The 27,367-nt window shown below is 40.6% G+C and overlaps 1 protein-coding gene across 4 annotated transcripts; it reads right to left on the bottom strand.

Moving 5' to 3' along the window:
* Window positions 1-117: 117 nt before the first annotated feature.
* FBXL3 (F-box and leucine rich repeat protein 3) lies at window positions 118-27,367 on the bottom strand. 4 transcript variants are annotated; one of them, XM_030200591.1, is made up of 6 exons: window positions 26,550-27,367; window positions 14,683-15,040; window positions 10,324-10,446; window positions 7,938-8,109; window positions 3,311-3,739; window positions 118-1,741 (listed from the first exon to the last, which is right to left on the bottom strand). In XM_030200591.1, coding segments are annotated over exons 2-6 (1,083 nt in total). In that variant the 5' UTR covers window position 15,040; window positions 26,550-27,367; the 3' UTR covers window positions 118-1,739. The 4 variants fall into 4 exon arrangements, with proteins under 4 accessions (XP_030056451.1, XP_030056449.1, XP_030056448.1 ...); XM_030200589.1 differs by lacking the exon at window positions 118-1,741 and having other exon boundaries at window positions 3,003-3,739; window positions 26,519-27,367; XM_030200588.1 differs by lacking the exon at window positions 118-1,741 and having other exon boundaries at window positions 3,003-3,739; window positions 26,550-27,366.

Here is a 27,367-nt window from a genome sequence, read left to right as displayed (position 1 = left end):
ATTAAAATAAACATATATAAAAATTAAATATGGATACCTGATATACAAATATTTTAAAAGGAGACATTTATAAAAAGTAATTATACAGAATTTTATATATTCTTATATTTACAAGTTTTATTTTATATTCCATATATGGATCTTAACTCCAGTCTGTTTCATTGGTACCTTGGACATACTTCATTCTGTATCCTTTACAGTGTTCTCTACATATCTACACTATTTTAAGCTGAACTTTCACAAGCATGTCAATCTAATCAAATACTGTCAAATTCCAGAAAGTCTATCAACTGCCAAAATAAAGTATGCTCTTCAGTTACTCTTTCTGAACTGTATCAAATACCTTAAAACAGGTTATGAATACTCGACAAATATCAAGTTTACATTAAAAAAAAATCTGCATAGAAAACAAAAACAGTTTGGTAACTCCCCACTTATTAATCAACTCATATATGAACTATAAATTCATAGACAGGTGGATTTAAAAGCTGGATGGCAAGTTTAAGCAGCATTTTAGATAGTTCTACAACATTTTTTTTTTTTTTTAGGAAATTTACAATTTTAATACAAGAACAGATCTTGATACAGAAAAGATACTTATTACTATCCCAGAAATAACATTTAAGGAAAATATACACCTTTTATGAATCTTTAGTCCACAATAAGGGAGGCATCACAATATCTGTGGATATATAAAGAATAACTTTACCAAAAAGAAATATACAGCTAGAAAGGAGATTCCAGGATTACTAAATTATTGAATTACGGAGTCAATGCAATTACTACTCTTGGTTATGTTGAAGGAGTCACAGCTGACTTAGAATTCAAAAAAATCACTCAATTGTTTAGGATTAAAAAAAAAAACAACACATTTAACTGAGTTTAGTTTCAACACGCATTTGCAGGGGAAATTCAACCAGAAAAGACCGCTCAAATGTATTACTCTTGGGCGAAATTTAAAAAACTCTTGACGCCTCGTTTGGGTTCCTTTAGAGACATCTGGAAACATTCTGACTTTACAATTCAGAAAAGACTGACCTCTGTGAAGAAAAAATTGTTTCAAGATCAAATCTCTATCTGGTTGCAATACAAATGTCACTATAAGTGTTGCTGGGACTACACCCAGATTGTCATCTTCTAATATCTGTGTTAAATTCAGGTTCCATATCTCAAAAGGTACTTCAGTTCCTTCAACTAATTGGTCAGTTTCCTTTTTTTTTATAAGGTAACAAGTAATAAATTTTTGATACCGGGGAAAATGCTTGTTCTGGTATCTTCAGAATTTCCAACAAATATTTTTTAAAGGTTATAAGAGGAGCAATTGACTCCTGTTTAGGAAAATTTATTAATCTTAATGTTTTAGACCTTTGTTGATTTTCCAAGATTTCAATTTTATTCTGAAGAACCATATTTTCTTTTATCAAATTTAACTGAACTTGTTGGAGAGATTGTATTTCTTTTGTGTTGGTCCCCACCGTTTTGTCCATAATTGAAATTTTATTTTCTAATATTGGTAAGTTGTTCTAATGAAGTTTGCGATTGCTGAATTAAAGACAAAAGTTTTTGAAAAAAGGAAGTCTCTAGACCTATAAGGGCCTCCCAAATTGTGTCTGGTTTTTTTTTTTTTTTTTTGGTAAGAAAGACTTAAACCAAAATCAGTCGATGGTTCTTTTGAAGGCTGTGTCTCCGTTCTCAAGTTCTTTCCCGCAAGCGTTTTCTCTTCCTGTTGAACTGCCGCTTTCTGTGCAGCGGTAGTCAGCCGTGGGGAGAATGAAGAAATGAGATGAGCTCGAGCATGAATAAATCATTCTTCCCTACTCCAAAATGCACTCTTTTTCCATCGGCCCTCCATGATCTCTTCCTCTCCTCCTGCTTTAAGAGCTCCTCTTACTAAGCGGCAGTAAGTCCAATGCGGGCTTACTGCTCGCTATACATGAAGTACAGCCGGGCTACTGCAGCAGCCCGGCGGTACTTCCCACCGCTAGCGTGCCATCATTTCAGGCGCTATAAAAATTTATTTTTGTAGCACTGGAGTGTACCTGGCAGTAATCGGGCAGTGGGTGTATGGCCCCGCCCCCACCCCAGAAATGGTCACACGGCAAGTGCTTTACTTGCCGCTCGACCATTTCCTGTAGGAAAGTGAGACTTCTCTCTTACCAGCTGAAGTAAAAGGGGGCCTCGGCACACATGTAAAACTCACACCAACGCCAGCCCCCTTTTGTTGCAGCTTGGTAAAAAGGGCCCTATGATTCTTTTTACCCCACCCCCTCGCCATATCCCTTCTCTTTTCCCTATCACTTTCCCCATCCTTCCTAAGATTCCATCTCAATTTCTTTCCTCAGATCACCTTCTCAATCTCCCAAATCCCTTCCTTTACTCACTATCCCGGCAATCACTAAGATCCTTTTCTCTTTAAAATAATTCACAGAATTAGACATAAAAGTAATGCCAGAAAATAGTTTTATAAAATTAAAATGACCTAATATGCAAATAAATGAAAAAGTACTACAAAATTTGAAAGATTCATTGCATTAAGCCAAGGGCTGTAAATATACTCTTCAATGACAGTTTTTGAATATATATATCTGCAAAGTTATTTGCTTCTATTTCAACTTCTAGAAAAGTAACTAATTATATCTAATAGGCTATATGAGAAGAGTGGACATATATTTGGATTTTTTTGTCATGTGTATAAATTTACAAAATTGGTCCTTTAGTGCAGTGTTTCCCAAGTCCAGTCCTGGAGTACCCCCTGCCAGTCAGGTTTTCAGGATATCCACAATGAAACATAGGCATGAACTTGATTTGCATACAGTGTCTCCTTTAAATATAAAACTTTCAAGTATATTCACTGTAGATATCCTGAAAACCTGACTGGCAAGGGGTACTCCAGGACTAGACTGCTTTAGTGTATCTATTTTACTGAAGAAAGCAAATGAAAATATGACATACAATTTCTATTAACAAGGCTTTGAAATTATACTGAAAAGTAAAGTAAGTGGTTTTTTTTTTTTTTGTATGATAAGTTTTTATAGAGAGTGCTCCAATTTAAAGTGCTTTATCACATGCCATTCAGCATTAGGTCTATGAAATTTTTACCAAGTGGGCATCATGTCTGGGAACCAGACTCTACCAAGATACTTTGACACTTCCCAGTGAATTTGCTCCAAGCTGTATTTCTGGTCAGGAATCAACACTTCCTCCATAATAGACAGCTGAGACAGGCGGCCACCACACATCTTCACAAACTCAACAAAGGCACTACAGGAAACCTCACATTCCCCCAGCCCAATTGCAGTCAGATTCTTACAGCGCTCTGCAATGCGAATCAGTTCTTTATCCAGTGGCCGCAGTCCATTGGCACACACAACCAATTCGATTAACCGAGGGCAGGTCATTCCAACACGACCAAGTACTTCTTTGCTGACTGACCTTCCAAAGTACAGGTGTGTGACTGGTGTTTCATAGTTAAAAAAGGGGTCAAATTCCTCTTCGTACAAGAAGAAGTACATGACCAAGTTCACTTTTGGAGAATGCTTAATAAGGGCATCCCAGCTGCTTTTCTGAATTGTATTGAAATGGGTCTGTCCTGGATTTTCACTAACCACATCAATCCTAAGATGCTCCAACCTGACGTGTTTCTCAGATGACAAAGCAAGCAGCAGTTCATCACTTAACAGATAGTAGTTCAAAGCCAACTCTCTTAAGCCATGACATTGGTCTGCCACACAAAGGATTCCTTATAAAAAGAAACAAAAATGATTGATTACCATATTTTCAAATAAGATTATTTCACAGCTATAGGGCACAATTGTCTAAAACAGATTCTTTGTCTGAAGCAGAACTGCAGAAACAAATAGGGAAGGATGTTTTCCATACTTGCATCATTAATTTTTTTTCCCCAAATGTGTCAAGTTTATACACAAGCAATGAGATTAATCTACAATGGCTTGCCCAAATATGAATAATCACAAGACAGTTCCCTCTCAGAATAACCTCCAACATCAGGAGATACTTTTTAAGAAACCATTTTAAAAATATATGCAGGACTATGGACTCAATATTGTACAAAGGTGAAATTGTTAATGCTAGATATTTCATACACTGTTACTTGTTATATATGAGAAAAACTAAAGAAAACAGACATCAAGTACTATCATCCGTCTAACAAACACAGTAAAAGTTCTCCAACTGTTATCTTTTCAAAAGGCACAAAGCACTTGGTTCACAAAAAAACTTTAAGCAAAGATATGGGACACATCCACGAGATGATAACTAATTTCTGGCAACAGAGGATCGCAGTAAACGTTGTTTGTACATCCCAACGGCAAGCCGCAACATCATGATCTTGAAGGAGTATTATACATTTGTTGGGTGAATTAAGCACATAGAAATGGATTGCTGAACTGTCAATTTCACAAAAAAATGGATAAAAAAGGAGGAACAGTGAAATCCTCCTCTTATAAGCTTCTTCTTTTTAACCTCTTGTAAAACTTCTGCAAGCATCAATATTTAGCCTACCACTTCATTATGAAGTATACATTTTGTAAGTAAAATAATGAATTCCACTAGATCAGTGGTTTCCAACCCGGTCCTCAGAGGACCACCTGGCCAGTCAGGATTTCAGGATAGCCACAATGAATATGCATGGTAGAGATTTACATGTACTGCCTTCTTGGTATGCAGATCTCTCTCTTGCATATATTTATTCAGATATTCTGAAAACCTGACTGGTCAGCTGGTCCCCGAAGACTGGGTTGAAAACCACTGCATTAGATTTAGCCAAAAAGCTGCAAGCATGGTTCCTTTAAAATATTCAACTTTGTATTTCCAGCATGACTACACAGCTTTAATCACCTCACCACACTGGTTTTATTCCGTGCTTGTACTAACTTTTAGCGCCTTACCTTTTACTACATATTTGGCAAACAGCTGATGCACCTAACAAGTGTTTATAAATCTTCAGAGGTTTAATTAAAGGTTGTTTCATTTGTAACCCAAGAGTAAAAAAAAAAAAAAAAGTCAAGTCAAGCCAGTCTATTCTGGACTAAAACAAACAATGAAGACTACAGATTTATTATGATGTGTAAATGAAAATGTTCTTTACTGTTTATTTCTGCACTATTAAACTTTTAGAAAGCCAAGACCTTGGGCACCACTGGCTCAAATAGTATAGCAGACCACCAGCTGCAAATCAGGACCCACACTTTAAAATTCATTTAATCCTTCTTCCCTTTTGAGTTCTTACTCCTCCCTGCAACTCATGATCTAAAACTACTACTACTACTACTACTTATCATTTCTATAGCGCTACAAGGCATGCGCAGCGCTGTACACCATACACAAAAAGACAGTCCCTGCTCAAAGAGCTTACAATCTAGATAAGACAGGTAAACAGAACAATAAGGGTAAAGGAATAAGGCGAGAGGTGCAGCAAGATAAAAGGGACGGAATCTGGAATTAGCAGTAGAGGAGAAGGGGACAGATAAGAGAGATTTATCTACAGAACGGAGTATCCGCCAAAAGATAGTTGTTATTAGCGGTTATTAAGATAACTTGAAAACCAAATGAGAACTTTGTCATTGATGCCAATTGATGGGAGATGGTGAAGAAGGAGAGAATGATCAACAAGGTTGAATGCTGAGGATAGGTCAAAGGACATATGGATCACGGGGCAACATTGGTCAAGAGAAATGTGGATGAAGTTGTGAGGGGCAAGAAAGGTCTCACAGGTTTGTATTCTTCAGTACTATATATGAACATCGTATACAAACCAATGAGTTTTCTAGCACCAAGCAACATATCGAGAATATGTGGGAGGGACAGGCTGCACATGGAGGGAAAACAAGATAGATCTGAGAAGGAGGCAGAGAAATTAAAGGAAGATGAAAGTGAAAGATCAGAACCAAACAGACAAGTCAGGAGGATAGAAAAGAAATTGCAAACAGAAAGGAAGCCCTGGGTGATTGGAATAATAAAATCACCAGACTACAAAGGTAGGAAAAGTGATTTTATTTTCAGCTTAGTAATTCAATTATATTGAGTATTTATATCTGTCAGCTTTATTTCCAGAGTACAGGAGGTTATACTTTTCTTTCTATTTTTCTGGTGTTGCATGACATGCAGAGTCTGGTATCTCTGCTTTCAGTGTCTGCATATTTTTTGCAGGCGAGAGTCATGTTCTGCATCTGCAACTGAAGTGAAGGAGTCTGCTGGTATGTGGTGTCTGTGCAGAAATCTGTAACAATTCATCTTGTTCCAGTTTCCCAATAGCAGGTATTTCACTAGCATAATTAAATGAAATAACTACTTCTGAAGGTTACAGGTATAGGTGGAGATGGAATGGATCTTAGTGAGGACAGGCGGGTATGGATTAGATCCCAGTGGTGTGCCTTGACAATTTTTGTGCCATGTAAGTATGCCGTGAGATGAAAAAAAGTTGAAAATCACTGCCTTAGATGTATTTTCTTTTAAAATTTCCTTCTCATTGTTTAGTGATGTTCAAGGGTAAACCACATCTTTTGTGGATCCAAAGCAACTGTTGGGAATTGCTGAGGGTTTTGACTAGTTAGACTATCTCATTTTCTTTGCTAATCACTGTTAAATTAGCTAAATTATTTTCTCTAGACTCCCCCATAGTTTGTGGACAACCAAATTACTGCTTGTGGGTTCTGTGATTCTTTGGATATTATGTGTACTTACTTCTTTTGGATCATATGTTGTGATTCTTAGTTTGAAATTTTTATAAATAAAAATTTTTTAAAAATCAAATGTCATTTTTATGAGCACTAAATTTATTGTAATAACATTCCACTATACAAAGAAGAGTAATTTTTGTGTATGCTTTTAAACTTTTCTTCACTTTCTCCCTTGTACTCCCCAGAATGAAGCACTCAGCTGAGGAATGGGAAAGCAGGTCTTCCTCAATACAGAATCTTTTTGTACCATATCAGTTACCCAGAAACAGTAATCATCCTACCCAAAGGACCATGAAAATAATTTTGTCCAAATTCAGCTACTGTATACAGTAATTTTTCTAACTTAAAAGTCTATACATCCTATATAAAATGGCTTATTTTTTACAGCGGGCAAATTGCTTACTGCAGCACACTGGAAACAAAAACATGTACCAAAACTGGACAATATGTTGAAGAAACTCGATTTTGTCTTATGTCCAAACTGATGGCACTGAAAAATGGACACACATACAATTTTCACAAGACCTGGGACATTACCTACACTCGAGAGAGATCAACCATAAGTGACTGGTTCATCTGAGTCATTCGTAATTTTTCTTTTTTGCATTAAGTTAATATAGACTCTTATTGGAATTTGGCCTCTGTGAATGTCCTCATTATAGCTGTATTATACGACTAAAAGTGAACTATATTATTAGTTTGTATGGGGTTCTAGGGAATTTACTTGTTATTATACTTACATATTTTATCTGCTGATTTGTATATTGGATTTTCTATAATTCAAGATTAAAAAAAAGAATTGGGCAAAAAAGTCTGTACATCTAGATTTCTGTCATTTTATTTATCTTTAGCACATGTCTATTCAATGGAAGATCAAGGCAAGCCTCAGAGGGCTAACAATTTGTACCTGCCATATTACTACTGAATTTTTATGTTGCTTCTATTTGCTTTGGACAAAAAAAAATCCCAGGACGATAATTCATAGGCTGTTGAAAGAGCAGGAATATTGTTCAATATGTAATGGTACCCTGAATGGCAGAAAAATTAGAGATTTGTTTTTAATGTTTGAGTGCACTTAATAAAAGCCACCCTCATTAAATGCATCAGAGTGGTTTAAAACTCCAAATGCTGATTTTAAGGAAAGTGATGCAGTAAAAAGCAGGACTCAGAAAAGATCTGGCATCTTGGCTTTCTGGACCAGTTGTAGGATGACTGCACACAAAACAGGCGTTAACTTACCTGCTGGAGAAACATGAGGACAGCTACTCATTTTTAGCAGTCTGAGTGTGTCACTGTTGTTAGCCACCAGTACTTTCAAAGATGGATCATCCACAGGCGTATCATCTATCTTCAGCGAGGAGAGCGATTTTGAATTTACAAATACCACCGTCAGTGCAGAAATAAAATGTGACTGTAAAGAAAGGAAACAAAAACACAAGACAAATTGTATTTGATTACATATTTCTTCTGAATACAGGAAAAATAAATGATTTGCAATTCTTACATCTGTCATATATAACACCGAGGGGGAATGGGATGAAGATGAAAGAGAACAGAGTCAGGAGAAATCTAAGGAAAATACTTCTTTACAAAAACAGTAGCTGAATGCAAGGAACAGCCTTGCGGTGGAGATGAAGACTATCTGAATTGAAGAAAATTTGGAGACAAGCATACAGAATCTCTAAGGGAGAGGAAGGGATAGTAGAGATTAGTAGTTGGTATAGACAGGATAGGCCACACAGTCTTTATCTGTCATCATTTTCTCTGTTTCTATTCCTCCCATTACAATTTTCAGGGCAGGGCAAAGATGCAAATAAAAAAGGTAGTAATATATTTTTAGGACTCTTATAGTAACCAGAAGATAAATGTATTCCACCTCTCAAAAAAAAAAAAAAAAAAAAATATCACGCTTTGATTGACCAACAAAGCCTTGCTAGTGCCATACAATGTATCAAAACAGGCCAAACTGGGTCATCAATATTCATCAGTATCTACCTCTAGTTTCTTTAAAGTTTAATGGCACTGACTAGCTATATTATATAAAACCAGTTTTTACCATGGCTGCCATTTTTCTAAAGGGAATCAGGTGGTTTACTATGGAAAGTATTTGCAAGGTTCATATTCAGAGGGAATGAAAACACCTATATGGACAAATATGATGAAATTTGCTTAACAGAATGCAGAACAAAACTTAGTTGTATCATTCTTATCGTTATTTTACACCTTATGCTGTTTTTACATTTTAAAAAACTTTGTATTCCACCTCAGCCCAGATCACCAAAACACAGCAAATTTAAATTGAGTTACCCTTAATTCAACATGGTTAGCTATCACCATTCAAACTGCTTACAAAAGCTGCTACCCTTTATGCTGAAGCCACTTAGGTAAATGGGCTTAGAAAAACTATCCTCTTTATTTTCACATTACTTTCTATACAAATGTTCCTTCTGACACATCTCATATTCAGATGAATCAAAGTAATCTGCTAAGATCAATGATTTACCTATCACAAGCAAGAAAAACCTTTAATCTGTAACAGATGTTCTCTAAAACCAATATTTAATGCTGCATGGATGGATTGTATTTGATGGCCAAAAAAGGTTCCGTTCTATTTTCCAGGAAACCTTCCCTAGACATGCACGGGAATTCCTGTGCTCACACAAAGTGCCTCAGATCTGTAATTAAACTACGTTCAACTCCAGAAGAGGAAGATGATATACAACTTGTCTCCAGAATACATCTGTTACAGGTTAGGTATAAGCAATGCCATTTTCTCTGAAGACAAGCAGTTTAGCAGTTGCACAGATGAGACTCCATACTCCTAACAAATGGGCACTACAGTGAAACTTATTCATACCTGTTAATTTCCTCTTTGAATCCCACAACACCAGTCCAGACAATAGGGTTGTGTCCCCTCCCATCCAGCAGATGGAGGTAGAGAAACTGATTTCAACCAATGACATCACCAGTTTAAGGGCTGGTACAGGTTGGTGAACTTCAATATGCTATTGCCGAAGCAGATTCAGAGCAACAGATTCTCTCCCATTAGGAGCCACTGCAGCCTCCCAAATGAACTATCTACATACTACTTTTAGTCTTCCAGGGCAGGTTCTAGACTGGCGTTGCAGGATTCAAGGAAAGAAAATTAACAGGTACGAAACACTAGTCGAGCAATCGGATATACATGAGCAGTACCTCATTGGACAGGTCGAAAACTTTAAGTCCAAAGAGCGGGCAACACCCAGGATGTTCATACAAAGTAACTTTATTAGTAGCAACCAAAGCGCACTATGACAAAGGAACTCGAAGGACTTGACACGGCCATGTTGCAGCAACTGAGCCTGTGTCAGGTGTCAAACAAGTCTGTCCTAAACAAATCTGAGAGCAAAAGGTAATCAATTACATGTATAAAACCAATAGAATAATCACGAGTGGATAGTAGTCAGAGATCAGTCAGATTATATTTATTAGGTACTGTATGGAGAGTAATGATATTCTGAAGCATACACTGTAGAATACAAACGCTGTTGGAGTGCAGATCAAATCAGAGGGGACAGAAGTGAAGTGCAAGCACTGAATGACAGTCCTGTTTTCTTCTAATTCTCATGAACTACAAATATGTTACCTTTGGTAAATCCATAAAGCTTGGCCGAGCAGTTGAAATAAGTCCAAGTGTTTTTATAGAGCAATTCACAAGCTGTGACAAAATGTCACAGGCAGCTTCAGCAGATTCTTTGCTGCTGTCCACCTTAAAAATAAAGCAAATTATATACACCATTAGTCTAGAACCTGCTGTGCATTTAACTCAAGTATTAACTGGCCCTGTCTCACTGAGCTGATTAAGATTCTAATGTATGGGCTCCAAAATGTGTACTATTTATCTAGGTCTCTAAACTATTAAAATACTGACAAATACTGCTGAAACGTGATCTCTTTATAGACTATGCCTTTACCTTATGCTATTACTGTCAGTCATCAAAGGGAAACAGTAGTTCATCTTATGAAAGAAAATTCCCCAGTCCTCAGCTCTAAAGCAACTCAGAGCTTATCACTGATGAGTGAAAAACTTGCACAGTGGATAAAAATCTGCAATTTAAACAAAGCTAATGCAATTTTGCTGTCCCAGGCATAGTAGGCATGTTCACCTTCATGGACAGATTTTGGAAGGACAGCTGACTTGTATCTTACACAGGGGGATAGTTTTGGGGTTTGGGACAGTATGTGATATGGTGGGGTAGCTGAGGGGATATTTTGATAATTAAGGCAGCTGTGGAGTGTGGCAGTTGGAAAGAGGGAGGGTTTTACAGATAGGGCAGTGTATGGAGTGGTAGTGCAGTTGAAGGAGTTAATTTGGGGGCATAGGGCAATTTGCAAGGTATGGTAGTTATAGGGGGTGTAATTTTGGAGATGGGGCAAGTTGTGGGGTGCTGTAGCAGTTCCAGGGGGTAGTTTTTGGCCAATGGGGTCAGATTGAAGGAGGTGAGGCAGTTGTGAGGGGGCAGTTTGGGGGGTTGGAAGGAGTAGGGAATTCCACTATTTAAATTGCCTTGCAGTGTTCTCTAACTGTTACATTTCACTCTTATCCAAATTACTATGGCACAGAAACGTAAACTCCTTTTCCCATAGAAATGCATGGGGCCATATTTTAAAGGGCCTCATTTCTCTGGAACCCAAGGTCTGATTGTGCCCATTTTTGAACTTATTGCCTTTCTACTGGTTTTTCCCTCATACCAAATTTCACCCCATTATGTTAAATTATCAGAGAGCATTTTGCTCCAAACAGCTTTGGTCCCTTTGGTGTAATTTTTTCCAACTTCCACTGGGTTAGAAAGAACACACATTCCTAAAACCATAGCTGTAGGTCTGGGGAGAAGAAATTAGGTCTCACCTTATAATTTTCTTTCCATTAGTTCATCCTATTCTAGAACTTGTGGGATATTTGTTCCCATCAACCAGCAGGTGGAGACACTGAACTGAAAACTGAGCTAAGACATCTCAGTCCAGCTCCTCAGTATTTACTTAGACAAGCAGTAAGGATAAACTTGGAATAAACACGTCAACCTTAAACCACTTGCTAACCTAAGATTAACCAGATGAGCAAACGTGTGGACCTCTCTCACCTCACCATGTAAAGGTGACAGTCATTATTTGACCCATTACTTTGCACCGACTAAACATCTCCGAAAATTTTAGCGGGCCTCCACAATAGTAGGAAGGACTAATGGAAAGAAAATTATCAGGTTAAGACCTAATTTCTCTTTCCATTACGTAGCTTCCCACTAATCCAAAGTGGAGGATTGGCCTAATGGTTAGTGCAGCAGCAGTCTTTCATTCCGGTGACCTGGGTTTGACTCCCACTGTAGCTCCTTGTAACCTTGGGCAAGCCACTTAACCCTCCACTGCCTCAGGTACAAAACTTAGATTGTGTGAGCCCTCTAGGGACAGAGGAAGTGCCTGCATATGTGTGATTGTTCTTCGCCTTGAACTTGGTGGTTAAGTGGATTATAAAAGCCTAGATTAAATTAAATTAAACCTGTGGGATGTTTAAAAACAAATCACTAGAGTGGGTGGGATCATGGCACTGAGAGTGCCGTCCGAGGACCAAAGCCCCAAACCAGCTTCCAAGCATGCTGCAATGTCTACCCTGTAGTGCTTGGCAAAGGTATGCGGCGTCTACCACGTTGCCGCCTTGTAAATATACACTGGAGACAGTAAGGTAGTGCCGCAAGGTCTGAGGAACCTGCTTCCCCCACAAGCAAATAAGCTGACACTATATTCTCCTTCAGCCATCTAGCAATTGTGACCTTGGAAGCTATTAAGACCAAGCCTCTGCTTACCAAAAACACAAGCACTCTGTCCAATCTGCGAAACTCATTTGTGACTTCCAGATATTCTTCTTTGAAGCTTCTTGTTGTGCGTATAGCCCTCATTAGATTATACACACATCAAGAAGCTTCAAGGAAGAATACTGAGCCCCTTTGTCTTCTCTGCAAAAGGATGGAAGCGCCACAGATCGGTTGAGATGAAATGCTGATTCCACTGTCAGAAGGAAAAAAGAAACCGGGCACAGGGAGACCTCCGCCTCCGAAAAGTGGAGAAAAGGGATCCCACCAAACTCATCTACGGCGAAGCCCCGGGATACATGACAGACCTCATAGACCTACCAACCAGAAATACTTCCAAAATCAACAACAAACTAACCTGTTCAAAAAGGCATATCCTAACGATCCAATTTAAACATCTTAACTCTGCAACACAACGTAGCCAAAGCTTGTGCAGGACATAACTTAACTCTTCCTCCTTACGATTCCCCAATGTGTGTGTCACACATGAACTATACTCTACCACAACATCACTCTGTATTTGTTCATACCGATATTGGCGATCGCCTTTACGGTACCATGTAAGCCACATTGAGCCTGCAAATAGGTGGGAAAATGTGGGATACAAATGTAACAAATACAAAAATAAAAAAAGGGAGCCTGAAGCCCTGAAACCCTATATGCCGAAGCAACAGCCACCAAGAATGATGTCTTTAGCATAAGATCTTTCAACGAGACCTTCCACAGTGGCTCAAAAGGAGGCTTCCGCAGAGCCCAAAGAACTAAATTAAAGTTTCACTCTGGACACAGTTTACAAAAGGGAAGCCGCAAGCAGCCCACTTCCCACAAGATCGAGCGATATCCGGGTGAGCCATAAGAGACGTCTTCTGTAGTCAGTCCATGAAACAGGCCAAAGCAACAACCAGAAGCAGAGAACCCCTTCGGTCCACTATCAGCTGAAAACCCTGGATAGTTCCCATTCTCCCAGGTGCATGGAGTGCCTGCTGAGAAAGTTTGCCTCCACGTTGAAGGACCCAACGATGTGAGCTGCCGACAAGCAGAGAAGATTTTTTTTCCACCTAACTCATGAGGGAGGCTGCCTCCACCGCCTTTAGATGGCTGCAGGTCCTGCCGCCGCTGCCATCGCATTGCTGGAGAAAACTCAGAAAGGTGCCCTCGCCAGAAAGGGAGAGAAGTCGCGCAAGGCAATCTGCAATGCCCTGAGCTCCAAGCGATTTACCGACCACCGAGGCTCCTGTTCCATCCAGGTGCCCTGTGGCAGATGGAACTTGTAACGAGTTCCCCAATCCAACTTGCTGGATTCCACTGTCACTACCTCCTAAGGGGTTTAGTGACAGTGGATGCCACTGTCAAGGCGAAGAACAATCACACATTATTACATGCAGGTACTTCCTCTGTCCCTAGAGGGCTCATACAATCTAAGGAAGGAGGAGGGGAAAAAACAGCAGAAGGGGAGGTGACCTGGCACCACCAACTGTAACCCAAAAATAGGCACTGATTCAGCCTATACCACTAAACTCAATTGAATTGTGAAACCCTAAACAGAAACCTGCAAGCAGAAGTCAAAACCAGGAGCTTGTGATAGACCACCAACCTGCCTGATGGAGATAGAGATCACTGGCTAGCCAAGGAGCATACCGTCCTGTATCACAGTTCATTTCAGTGCTCTATCTCCACCTACTGGTAGATGGTCATAACCCACAAGTCTCTGGATTAGTCCGATGTTGCTGACAAGGAACTTGTGATTCACAAAACTTGACTTTTTGTGATCCGACTCACACAATCCCAGTAATTTTATGGCCAGGGAAGATATCAATATTATTCCACAGTTTAAAAGGAAAAAAAAAGAAGAATTCAGACACTAGTAAAGATAAGCCTTCAGATTTTCAAAAGCATGTTTACTGCTAGATCAGAGTGTAATAAACTGGATCTAATTAAGGATTTAGTTGGCAATTCAGAATTAGGTCTAGGGTTAATTACAGAGACTTAGTTAGCTGATCAGTAAAGTCCTAAACTGGATGCCTTGTACCCAACTGGATATAATATATTGTAATGAATTAGCTAAAGTATTTGTAAAGATCCAAAACTGCTCATTCCAAGTGTTATAGTTTCAAAAGTAAAATAATTATAGAACAGGGTACCTTGAAGCTGACATACTGTAGGTGATTTGAATGCCTCTTTATTATCTGTTTAATCAGTTCTGGATGCGTAGCCTTCAAATAAGATGTGGCAGGCTGATTCAGTTCAAACTCAAAGAATCTCCAAAGGTCAGGCATGTGGAACACCTGGTTCCAGTTTCGGCATACTTGTGATGCATAAGCACGATCAAGAAGAGGCAGGTATTTAAAAATCTGCAGGATAATGTCAGGAAGCAAATTACCCCAATCACAACTTTCAGAGTTTTGAGAGAACTCTTCTGTAGTCTTCTGCTTCTTTGAAACTTCTGCCTCTTCTGAAGAACTTCTGTCAGTATCACTAGTTTTCCTTCCCCTTTTCATCCTGTGAAAATAAGCAAATCCAAAGTTAAGTATTTTGAAAAACTGATAAACTCAATATAATTACAAATGTTTAATTGCAATCATTGTAACTTAAGACCAGCCCAAGGGTATCTGACTCCTTAGGCAAACCTTCAACCATCTCCCCCCCATTCCCCAACAAATCACCCCTCCAGGTGTTTGGCAACTCCCCTTCCTTTTCCCAGTTCAGCATTTCATTTCCCCTTCCCTCCCCCAGGCACATGTCCAGACCCCTTTCCCTTTCTCTTGCCTCCACCACCCCAAAGGTACTCAGTGCCAGCATAAGGACTTTTCAGTAGAGGCCCATACTCAAGTGCTGCCATATCTCACTTCTCCTGACAAGAGGTACATAGGGGAGGGCGAGATGCAACAGCACTCAAACCCAGGTCTTCACTGAAAGGTCCTGTGCCAGCACAGGGTACCTTTGGAGTGATGAGGAAGAAACAGCATGTTGGCAGAAGAAAGGAAACAGGAGAGAGATGAGATACCACTCTACTCCCATGGGTTGACATGCCTAGTCTGCCTGGTGGCAGGGCCTGCCCTGCCCTGCTGAATTCCGCTACATCTTGGTTGCACAGATGGTGTCATCAAGAGCATTTTGGCTTCCTGAAACATGGGATGCTTTTCCATGGGCTGCCGAGCAGAGATAGTGTCCCTCTATCAAAGGGAAGAAGTGTTTTCAGCAGCAGACTGGCTAACCTACTGAAGAGGGCATTAAACTAGAATCGTTGGGGCAGGGTGATCAAAACTCCCAGGTAAATGAAGCATTAAATAACTAGATACAAATGGGGAAAAAGGAGCAACTTCTGGGAAGCAGTATATACTAATGCCCGAATTGTGGGAAATAAGATTTTAGATCTTGACGCTGTGATGGAAGAGGCTGATTAGGATTTAGTGGTGATTACAGAGACATGGTTCACAGAGAACAATGCCTGGGATATAGTTATACCAGCCTATAATCTGTTCAGAAAAGGTAGGGTAGGAAGAAAGGGAGGGGCAGTGGCATTACATGTAAAAGATTAAGCATCAGACCAGACTTGAAACCCCACCCCTACCCTCATCTGCAAAAAGAACCCTCCCTGTCACTTCCCCCCCCTCCGACTGTGTAATCCAAGACACCGCAAGTACCCCCATATCTAGACCAGACAGACAGCCTCTAAAAAAGATTCAACCCCATATTTGGCAGATGGACTATGGTGCTAATTTTCAACACACACAGACTTACAAGGTCATACAGGTTACTATGGGGATCATTTTCAAAGCACTTAAACTTACAAAGTTACATAGGTTACTGTGTAATTTTGTAAGTCTATGTGCTTTGAAAATGAGCCTCCACATCATCAACTAACATCAAGGGCCCCGTTTACAAAGACGCACTACAAACAGAAAAAAAGCAAAATCTATTTAACACACCTCACAAGCTATTTTGCAAGCTTTATGTGAAAAAAAACCCCAAAATTTTGCAATTTGAACCAAATGAACAGGCAGTTAACAACAGATACATTTTATGTCATTTGCCATTTATATCCCACATTATCCCAAGAAAATTCAGATTCAATGTGGCTTACAGCAAAGATTAATTGAACAGAATATAATTGCACTCAAGTAGGCACAGTACAACTGTAAATAGAAAATAATCTAAGGAGTGAATAAAGCTACAATGAACAAGTTAAAGATTTGTAGTGTAAGAGGTAATATCAGTTAAGCAAACAGCAGAATTATTGGGCCCTAGAGTGCACAGCCATTAGCTGAGAGTTCGTAAAAAAAATAACATCTTGTGGAATTGCATATAGTTATTAAGAAGATTCCATCAATTGGTACCCAAATTTGTAAAGTCTGCTTAAAGTACTGATTTGTTAATTACATTCTTACAATTCGGAAGGCGAAGTCTAAGATATTCGCAATGTTCTTCCTAGCACTAGAGACTGGGAAAAACTATAAGATATTGCATACTAGTAAAAATGGCCCGTTTCTGGCGGCAATGAAATGGGAGCTAGCGGGCAGGGGACTCCCTTCCTCTCCCCTTACGCGTGTCTCCCTGGTGGTCTAGAGGTACCTGTTCGGTGGGGGGCGGGAAAGAAAGAGCCCCCTCTTTCCTGCCCGTAGCAGTGGTTGTAGCATCCTTGCTACATCGTGTGGGAGTCTGGCTCTCGGCGTTTCAAAATGGCCGCCGAGAGTTGAAGTCTCGGCGGCCATTTTGAAACGCCGAGAGCCGGACTCCCACACGATTTAGCAAGGATGCTACCACCACCGCTACGGGCAGGAAAGAGGGGGCTCTTTCTTTCCTGCCCCCACCGAACAGGTACCTCTAGACCACCAGGGAGACAGGCGGAAGGGGAGGGGAGGTGAAGGGGGGGAGGGACGGGGCTATGTGGGGAAAGGGGACGGGTTGATGTGGACGTCCTGGGCGGCTGGGATTTTTTGGAAGGGGAGGAGTACTGCTCCCCGTGCGTTAATTAGCCTTGTTTTCGTGTTGCGCCCTCGACGTCATCACGTGTGACGCGAGGGCGGGGCATGAAGATGTTGTGTGGCTTCACCACCATGAAACCACGAACCGGTGTGTGAGTGACTTCAGTGACGTCAGTGTCCTCAGAACGTTGAAGCTGCGTTTTATTATAGTAGATAATCAGGTGCTAACCCATGCAAATTTTTGAATATGAATACACAAAGCTTGAAAGAGACCCTGGTTTCTCATGGCAACTGAAGTACAGGCTCTGCTGATGGTACTTGTTTGCACCAAATGCCTCCTTCATTCACCCTGTAAATTTACAGACAGCATCAATCACCTCTGATTTGGGTCAAAATTGATTGGCAAAGCTAAATTTTCACCTAAATACATGGTAAGTGCTTTAGTGACAAAACATACTATACTATAACCCACAGTTCAATGAATAAAAAGGACACTTCATATATATTGTTACAGCTCACATCATCTCAAATTACTATATATATATAAAAAAAATAATTTTCCAAGGTTTCTAACTACTAAATTTAAAAAGTCTGGATACAGGCATGACACTTATCAAATACTCTAAAGCTCCCCTCTAACAAAAAAATCTCTCTCTCTTACTGGCACCATAACCAAAAATGATGATCATTCATCCAGAGGCCCATGCACAGCAAACATCCATGGGTGAGCATACTCCAGGTTTGCTTTCTCCACCAACCTCGCCACATGCTTCCCCCCACCCCCACAGTTACTGTGCACAAAGTATGAAAACAAATTTGATAGTGACTGAGAGGCTACAGAGTGCCAAAGCAAACATGCCTCACTCCTCCACCACAATTAAGGAATTATATGCAAAGGCAACAAATCCTGTGGTGTCCATGGAATAAAATAGCCCAGTTAACTGCTGAAAGCAGGGCTTTGGAGAGGGAGAGAGTTTGGAAGACAGGACTCTACATCAAAAAGCAGCATGGAAGGTAGTGCTTATATAGCCTGAGGAGGCCAAACGAGAGGTCACAGAGTTGATGGTGACCAAGTTAGAAGACAGGCTTGCTTATGTGTATGAAAAGCTTGATTCGGCAGAGGCTCAATTAAGTGAATTGGAAGAGAGAATGGATTGGCAAAGAACAGTGGAAGGAATTGTATGGTCAAATCATGGCATTAGTTTAAAAACATCTGAAGATCTGGAAAATCATAGTAGGAGATCTAAACTGCATATATTTGGATCTCCTGTGGGGGCCGAGGGGGGCAATGCAATAAGCTATGCCCGCAATTTGTTGCTGTGGTGTTTTCCAGACTCCTCCCACTGCGTCCAAATTTGAGGTTGAGTGTATGTATGAAGAGAGACCCCCATCCAGGCCCCTGTGTGCCATAATTGTTAAGCTACTCAGATACCAGGAGGTGGACTACATTTTGCCAGTGCCTTGGCAGTGCAAAGTCTGTAGCTATGAAAATCACAAACTTCAGCTCATTCCTAATCTGAACCATGAGGTGTCAGATGTACTTATTTAAATACAGGGCCGTACTAAAATCCAAGGGTTACCAGGTGTGGATGTGGTTCTGAAATAAACTTGTAATTAGGGCCAATGGAAAGAAAAAAAAAGTTTAAACATCTGAGAAAGAAGTGAAAGACTTTCTTGCCTCTTTAAATCTGTGATAAGAGTCCCATAAAGGGAACTATCAGATCCAATGTAAAAGTTGAGGCGCCACAGGAGGAAAAAGGGTGTAAGTGGAAAATTCGGATCAGGAAGTCTCCGGAACTGTAAGTTGGAACAACTCTGCAAGACACTGACCGAAGTCTATAGCAAGCTGGGCTCTGCATAAAGATCCAAGAGGTGGAGAACACGAGAAGGATCTAGTTTAGATGACCACCAATCGACAGGGTTACCAGACCAAATAAAGGAGGCGGCCCCTGTGAGCAATGGAAGAACCTGCTTCTGCGAGATATTTGAGAGCTCTTAGCATGTCCAACTGTTACACAAGATGTAAGCCATGATTTTGGACAGCGTGGACAGTCAGTGGGGAGGAGGGCAGGGAGTGTAAGAGTGAAGGGTGAATGGTAGGGGATTCAAATAACTACAATTAAAGGGATGGAATGGGATAGAGATACCCCCTCTCCACCATCCTCATGCTCTGTGTCCCCTATCCCTTTTCCTCTTCCCTCTCTCTACCCTAGTGGCCTCATTATCCTGTTACACACCTCTCACGGCTCCCCCTCCCATGGTGGAGAGGGGGTAACATGAAAAGGAACAGAGATGGAAGGGAGGGGGCTTGACAAGATTTAAAATGGGTACTAAAAGCTGTTTTGGGTCAAAGATTAAGTAATTACCACCACCATAATTCAAAAACAAAATCTACAAGGAAATTTAAGTATGACAGAGCGATGACCCTTAGCTTCATAGCCAAGAACTCCTTCCTCCTAAGCCGAGTACTTCTAGACAAATCAGGAAATACATGTAAGACCCAAAAAACTGCCAGTCCAGATCACAAGTCAAGATCCAGAACAGTAAAACAGATTTTATGCTGCTTATCCTAGAAATAAAACAGTGAATTTTCCCAAATCCATCCTAATAATGGCTTATGGACTTTTCTTTTAGGAAATTATCCAAACCTTTTTTAAATCTTGCTATGCTTTTGCCACATTCTCTGGTAACAAAGTCCAGAGTTTAATTACATGTTGAGTGAAGAAATATTGTCTCCGGTTTAAGTATACTACTTAGTAGCCTCACTGCGTGCCCCCTTAGTCCTAGTATTTTTGGAAAGAGTAAACAAGCAATTCACATCTGCCCATTCCACTCCACTCATTATTTTATAGACCTCTATCATATCTCCCCTCAGCCGTCTCTCCTCCAAGCTGAACCACTTCAGCCATTCCCCGTAGGGAAGTCATCCCATCCCCTTCATCATTTCCATCGCCCTTCTCTGTACCTTTTCTAATTCTATATTTTTTTGAGATGCGATGACCAGAACTGCACACAATATTCAAGGTGCAGTCGCACCATGGAGTGATATAAAGGCATAACATTCTCATTTTTGTTTTCCATTCCTTTCCTAATAATTCCTAACATTCTATTTGCTTTCTTAGATGACAATGCATTCTGTGCAGAGAGTTTCATCTTATTAGTGACTCCTAATGTAGAACCTTGCAACACGTAACTATAGTTTGGGTTCCTCTTTCCCATATGCATCACTTTGCACTTGCTCATATTAAATGCCATCTGCCTTTTGGATGCCTAATCTCCCAGTCTTGAAAGGTACTCTTGCAATTTTCACAACCCTCTTGCAATATAACTTTGAATAACTGTGTCATCAGCAAATTTAATGAACTCACTAGTTATTTCCATCTCTAGATCATTTATAAATTCCAAGGGCACCAAAGACATGGATCTGAAGACTTCCAAATATGATTCTGCAGACTCAAGCCACATTGTTTCAAGGTAAGTACTTTAATTGTCAAGAGGCTAGGGCTATTCAGCTTGGAGAAGAGACAGCTGAGGGGAGACATGATAGAGGTATATAAAATAATGAGTGGAGTGGAACAGGTGGATGTGAAGCGTCTGTTCACGCTTTCCAAAAATACTAGGACTAGGGGGCATGCGATGAAACTACAGTGTAGTAAATTTAAAACAAATCGGAGAAAATTTTTCTTCACCCAACGTATAATTAAACTCTGGAATTCGTTGCCGGAGAAAGTGGTGAAGGCGGTTAGCTTAGCAGAGTTTAAAAAGGGGTTGGCCGGTTTCCTAAAGGACAAGTCCATAAACCGCTACTAAATGGACTTGGGAAACATCCACAATTCCAGGAATAACATGTATAGAATGTTTGTACGTTTGGGAAGCTTGCCAGGTGCCCTTGGCCTGGATTGGCCGCTGTCGTGGACAGGATGCTGGGCTCGATGGACCCTTGGTCTTTTCCCAGTATGGCATTACTTATGTACTTATGATTATGAAAATGCACATTTTTGCACTTGTAAAGGTTTTCCTCTAATTAGTTTGGAGGGGGGGGGGGGTTGGCCAATGATTACTTGGCTACAAGAAGGCGGCTCAGTGAAAAAATTAGCCCAGATTGCCAAGGCCTTATTCCCCTAATTTTCACCAGTATATTGGTTCCACACAAAGTTCTCCACATTGATGTGTGTTTTGGGAATATATTAAGATACAGAGATTTTGGAGACAAGTGTGAAATATATTGTGGAAATAGATACGACTGGATTGTAGGAAGAGTCCAGAGGCATCGCTTGAGAGTATTGGCTAGAAGGAATGGAAATTGGAAGAGTGCACAGTTGGTGGAAAGGAGAATACTGACAGCAAAAACAGCCACTGTAAGACACTGGAGAGAGGTACATGGCCCTCTGAATCACTAGGAAAGAATCTGTGGAGTGATACAAAGATATGATAAAAACTACCCAAAATATTAAGGGAAACTACAAAAGTATAACAAAATATGAGCTCCAGTAGCTGCACAAAAAAATATAGAGAGAGGAGCAGAACATTAGATGTCAACCCTTACTGATAATAGAGACAAAACAGGAAACCTGAAAGGACTAACTTGGGGAAGAGGGAAGGAAGAAGCAAACAAGAGGCAAAACAGGAAAGATGAAAAGGAGAATAGGGGATGGGAGATTAAACTAACTTGAAAACTAAAAGGATTTTTAGTGACTTGGCAGAATGTTGTACAGTAGATGGGTGTCATAGTAAATGCTGTTGGTGTTAAATTTAAAAAAATAATAACTTAATGGTTCTGGAAAGTCAAATGTCCTATAAGAAAAATAATTAAAAATAAGTTCAAAAAACAGTTACCATTCTTTCCTTGCTACCAAAAACATAAGTCAGTAAAAGAATGAATGCCAAGATGTCTCTTGTCTGAAAGATACTCTTAACTAGAGAATGACATGGGGACAAAGTTTGTCCCCATCCCCACAGATTATGTCTCCATGGGCCTCTGTCCTCATCTGCAGAAGCTTCGAACACTTATGATCTTATAGTTAAAATCTTTTTATTAAAGTATAAAAAGGAATATGCTGTGCAACTGTTGTTTATAAATCACAAATAGAAAACAATAACAACGAGCAACTTTAATAACCCCACCACCACCTGACTTCTATCACCACAAGGAATCCTAATCTACCTTGTTAAAATGTCCAGGGGTACAAAATACAAACCATTCTGTATGCCCTAGTGGGGGAGAAACATGCCCTATGAAGCATTATGATTTTTTTCATCTGTAGATGAATAATAAGTCATCAACAATCTCAGGATTCAGTCTAGCTCTCCTGTCTTCCACAGTACTTCCTGCAACAGAAGATGTCTTCTTAGAAGATGTGCTGGTAGCAGGATGTACAGGATCCCCCATGCAAATTTTGCTAGTCCAGCACGTTTGCTTGTTTTTCCAAAAAAAAAAAAATCAAAATATCGTCATCTGTACCACTCAGACATAAACAACAGTCGAGTTCATTAACAGGGTTCAAGGCAGAAAATGACACGGAGACAAAGATTATCCTCATCCCCTCCCCACAGGCTCTGTCCCTGTATCATTCTCTACTCTTAACTCACATCTGAAAAAAAAAAATAATAAAAGCCAAGGGTATAAAACATGCAATTCTGCATTTTCTTTTGCCACATGCATTTTTGGGTCCTCCCATTTCTCATCATTCTAACCTTCCCACTGTTGCATGTAGAGAATGACATGGGGATTGGGATCGGGACAGAGACAGAGCCCATGAGGTTGGGGACAAACTTTGCCCCCATGTCACTTTTGAGCCTGTTAATGAACTGGAGTGTTATTTATGTTTGACTGATGTAGACGACAATATTTTTATTTTTTGAAAAAACAAGCAAACATGCTGGCCACAGCTAGCAAAATTTGCATGGGGGATCTTGTACATCCTGCTACCAGCACATCTTCTAAGAAGAATCTTCTATTGCAGGAAGGGCTGTGGAAGACAGCAGAGCTAGACTGAATCCTGAGATTATTGATGACTTCTTATTCATCCACAGATTTAAAAATCATAACAGCGCTTCATAAGGCATATTTCTCCCCTCTAGGGCATAGAGAACGGGTTGTATTTTGAACCCCTGGACATTTTAAGAGGGTAGATTAGGATTCCTTGGGGTAGTAGAAGTCAGCTATTGTTGGGGTTGGAAGGGTAGAGGGTGGTGGTAGTGGGAGGGTTATTATAACTGCTCATTGTTATTATTGTTTTCTATTTGTAATTTATACACAACAGTTGCACAGCATATTGTTCCTTTTTATACTTTAATAAAAAGATTTAAATATAAAATCAATAAGTGTTCGAGGCTTCTGCAGATGAGAACAGAGCCCATGGGGGTGGGGGCGGGGACAGAACCCATGGGGACAAATTCTGCCCCCCCGTGTCATTTTCTAGTTGCATGTTCTCCATGCAAGCCCCCAAGCCCCCTCCCCCACTTTCTTGCACCCTTTCCATCAATGCCACCAGCTCTCTCCTACACTTTCACATTCCCTACTGCTAGCCCCACCTGTGATAGTGTGAAAGATGGCCAAACCAAAATACATATTTATGTTTCATAGCATAAAACAGGCTAAAAGTCATGCTTGCCTACCACTGCCTTCCAATACAGACCTCAAGGAAAAAAAAAGACAAAAACCTGCGCAGATCATAGATAAAGACCTACATAATGCATCCATTTACTCTATTTTAAACTGAAAACACAATATAGCTGAAATCTCAGTTTTTCCAAGTATTTGGATGCCTACTATCTATGCCCAGAATAAAGGCATTCAAATACACTGGGAAAATACATTTCTCATTCTTAGGACTGTATTTCATTTATAGAACATTGCTCTTACAGGGGCATTTTTCTTTCTGCCCTTTCATCTCTCTGTTCAAGCACTAGCTATCACACAGCAGATTCCTCCCAAAGTTTTCGCCACAATCTTTTCCATCGCTGCTTACTTCCTTCAATCCCCCCAACTATATGTATGTATCCATCACTAAGGGGTCCTCTTACAAAGGTGCGCTAGCGGTTTTAGGGCACGCAAATCATTACCGTGCACTAAATGCTAGAAACGCCTATAGAAATACATGGGTGACTAACTTTTAGTGCATGCTTAATTTTAGCGTGCATTAAAAAAGCTAGAATACCTTTGTAAAAGGACCCCTAGCTCTCTAAAAAGACCTGCAAATTAATCAGCTTCTGTCCCACATATCACAGAAAAATTGATGCTCTTTAACTTCACCACTTGCCTTTTGAACCCCTAAAACACACACACAATTTATGCAGCTAAAAGAGTGGAAAAGCATCAAAAAAGCATCTACAATCACAAACAAAACAGCCAGTAAAGACTCTGCCCATTAGTACATTATGAGGCTCATTTTCAAAGCACATACATGTTACTATGGAACTTTGTAAGTCTATGTACTTTAAAAATGAGCACCAATATTGATTTGTACAGAACATATACCAATTTTTACGCTCCTAAAGACCAGATACAAGTGCACATATGTCACCACAGTAGTTCTCAAGCTATGGATCCTAGGAGAATAGCAAGTGGAACTTACTAAGGTACGCTAAAAAATGGCCTGCAGTAGTGTAGGCATGGGTTTTGGGTGTGCGCAGATCCATTTTTCAGGGCGCCTGCAAAAAAATGCCTTTTTAAATTTTTTGCTGAAAATGGACGTGCGTCAAAATAAAAATTGCCGCACGTTCATTTTGGGTCTGAGACCTTAGCGCCAGCCATTGACTTAGCAGCTGTGCAGTAATCACCTACACGCGTCAAGTTGAAGTTACCGATCGATTTTCGCCACACGCCACAAAATAAAAATATATATTTCGGGCACACGTAAAAAATGAAATTACCGCACGGGCCATGCGGTAGCCTGCAGTAACTCCAAACTGGCGAGCGTTGGGCGCGCATAGGCGCCTATGCGGCTTAGTAAAAGGGCCTCAAAGTAAACAATGTTTATTTATTGAGATTTACTAACTACCTTTATGAAGAGATTCAGAAGATACAGTTAACATAATTTGTAAATTTTATGTTAACTGCATAACGATAGTAAAATGGCCAAATATAACTATAAACACAATCAATGAGGTAAACCTGGAAATGAGAAACTGAAACCTAGTAATAGGTCAATCGACATGGTAAGCCAGCCATGTTCATTTGAGGCTGACATTAGAGCAGACACAAAATCATGGAAGTCTGAATCTCTTACTCTCTTCCTTACCATAAAATGGTAAAGTTAACACACCTCCGGTCTGCCATTTACACAATCAAAAATAAATGTACATATATCTCACTCAAGTCTCCCTTCTCCCCATATCCCACATCTACCTATTAAAATACAAAGAAAAACTCCAAAAGGAGGACATACCCCAGAAGACAAACGTCCTTCTACGTACGAAATTAAAGGAAACTATTTTGAATTGCTCTGCCCTTCGGAAATATCATTCTTCGGTAGTCAGATGCAAATGATGTGATGAAGTAACACCTAAACTCTTTTTAACAACAGGAAGGGCTGAGATTTTTGTACAGGACACAAATATGATCACCTAGAAATCCCAACAAGGGGGCGCTACAGAAGCCCCAAGAACAAAGTAGTACGGCCAGTCTTGGGATTATTTAGGGGGATCTCATTGGTACAGTACCTAGGTACAGTTGATCAGTCGGTGAATAAAATAAAAAATAAAATCAGAAGCTTTAAAAAAAAGTCAACGACTGTATTAACCTGTCGAAAAAGCCATTTAAAAAGCCACGGTGCTTAGGTGGAAGTGAGAACTCTAAGGAACACAAGAAGATCAAAACAAAAAAAGTCTAGGATAGATTTGCAAGAAGGGGGAAGAAGGGAAGCGCTTTTCAAAAGGCGTGGAACAAATACTCAGGCACCAGAGACAATCACAGCGGCCTTCTACGCCAGTATTTTCGATCAGAAGAAGGGCCGACAGGGGGGGGGGGGGGGGGGGGCGGGGACCTCCGAATATAGCACCTGCCTCCTATCTGGGGAATAGGGCCGGGTCCACAGGATCCAAGTTTTACCTGAACCCGAGAAACAAGAGCCACAGGCCACCTGGCTGAGTAATGCGCTGCCCGTCTCTAGAAGATGGCGCGTCTCCCTTTTTTCGTTCTCTTTCTTTCTTCCTCCCTCTGTGGTATCTCGGCCGCTACACCCGGAAAGCGCCTCTTCGCTCGGGCAATCACATTGGCCCGCGCGCCGCACACTCTCTCCTGCTGTAACCGCCACTCGCCCGCAGCAGCCCTCATCAGCGACGCAGACGGGAGAAAGGCGGTGGGTCGTTCCCTGCCGCCACCGCCAGGTATCCCCCTCCCCTCTCTCTCTTTCTGCGGCGCTGACGACCTCGGCAATCCCTCGGTTCTCCCGAGAATCCTTGACTTGGAAATGGCGAAAAACAAGAGCCAGTTATAGGCTTCCCCTAGGTCTGTATTCTTGTCACTCCACTCGCTCTCAACGATAGCGCGCAGCGCAGGCGCGATGGACAGGAAGGTGGTGGAAGAGATGCGAGCGAGCTCCCCCTACTGCGAGTTCCAAAATCAAGGTTTTAACTGTTGTCAAAGAGACGGATTTTTCCGAAAAAATTGAGCTGCTTTTGAAAGGCAGCTGTGAGTTTTACGGTTGCGAGTTTTTTGGGATACTTTCTCGCAGTGCGTGCGAGTTTTGGGTTGTGGTTAGCATTCGCTATTTAATCAATTAGCGTTCCAGCTTCAGTCTGGTCTTCCAGGCGCCGCTATGTACGTTCCAAGCCTGGATCTCGTGTCCCTACGGCCTCTCTCCCAGAGTGTTTAATGTCTACTCTGAAACCTCTTTGCCAGAGGGAAAGGATAGCGACATTAGAGCGAGGCTTAGAACGCAGACAGTATGATGATCAC

The sequence above is a fragment of the Microcaecilia unicolor genome, chromosome 4 (assembly GCF_901765095.1).
Source record: "Microcaecilia unicolor chromosome 4, aMicUni1.1, whole genome shotgun sequence".
Lineage (NCBI taxonomy): Eukaryota > Metazoa > Chordata > Amphibia > Gymnophiona > Siphonopidae > Microcaecilia > Microcaecilia unicolor.
This window is presented reverse-complemented; position numbering and strand designations above follow the sequence as displayed.

Bases quoted from the DNA above. Each gene is read 5' to 3' on its own strand.
- FBXL3 (XM_030200589.1), bottom strand. From the start codon at position 15,039: ATGAAAAGGGGAAGGAAAACTAGTGATACTGACAGAAGTTCTTCAGAA. The intron at 10,447-14,682 runs GTACCCTGTTCT...TTTATTTTTAAG, and splicing joins TACAGTATGTCAGCTTCAAG to GTGGACAGCAGCAAAGAATC. The intron at 3,740-7,937 runs GTAAGTTAACGC...TCTTTTTATAAG, and splicing joins TCCTCATGTTTCTCCAGCAG to GAATCCTTTGTGTGGCAGAC.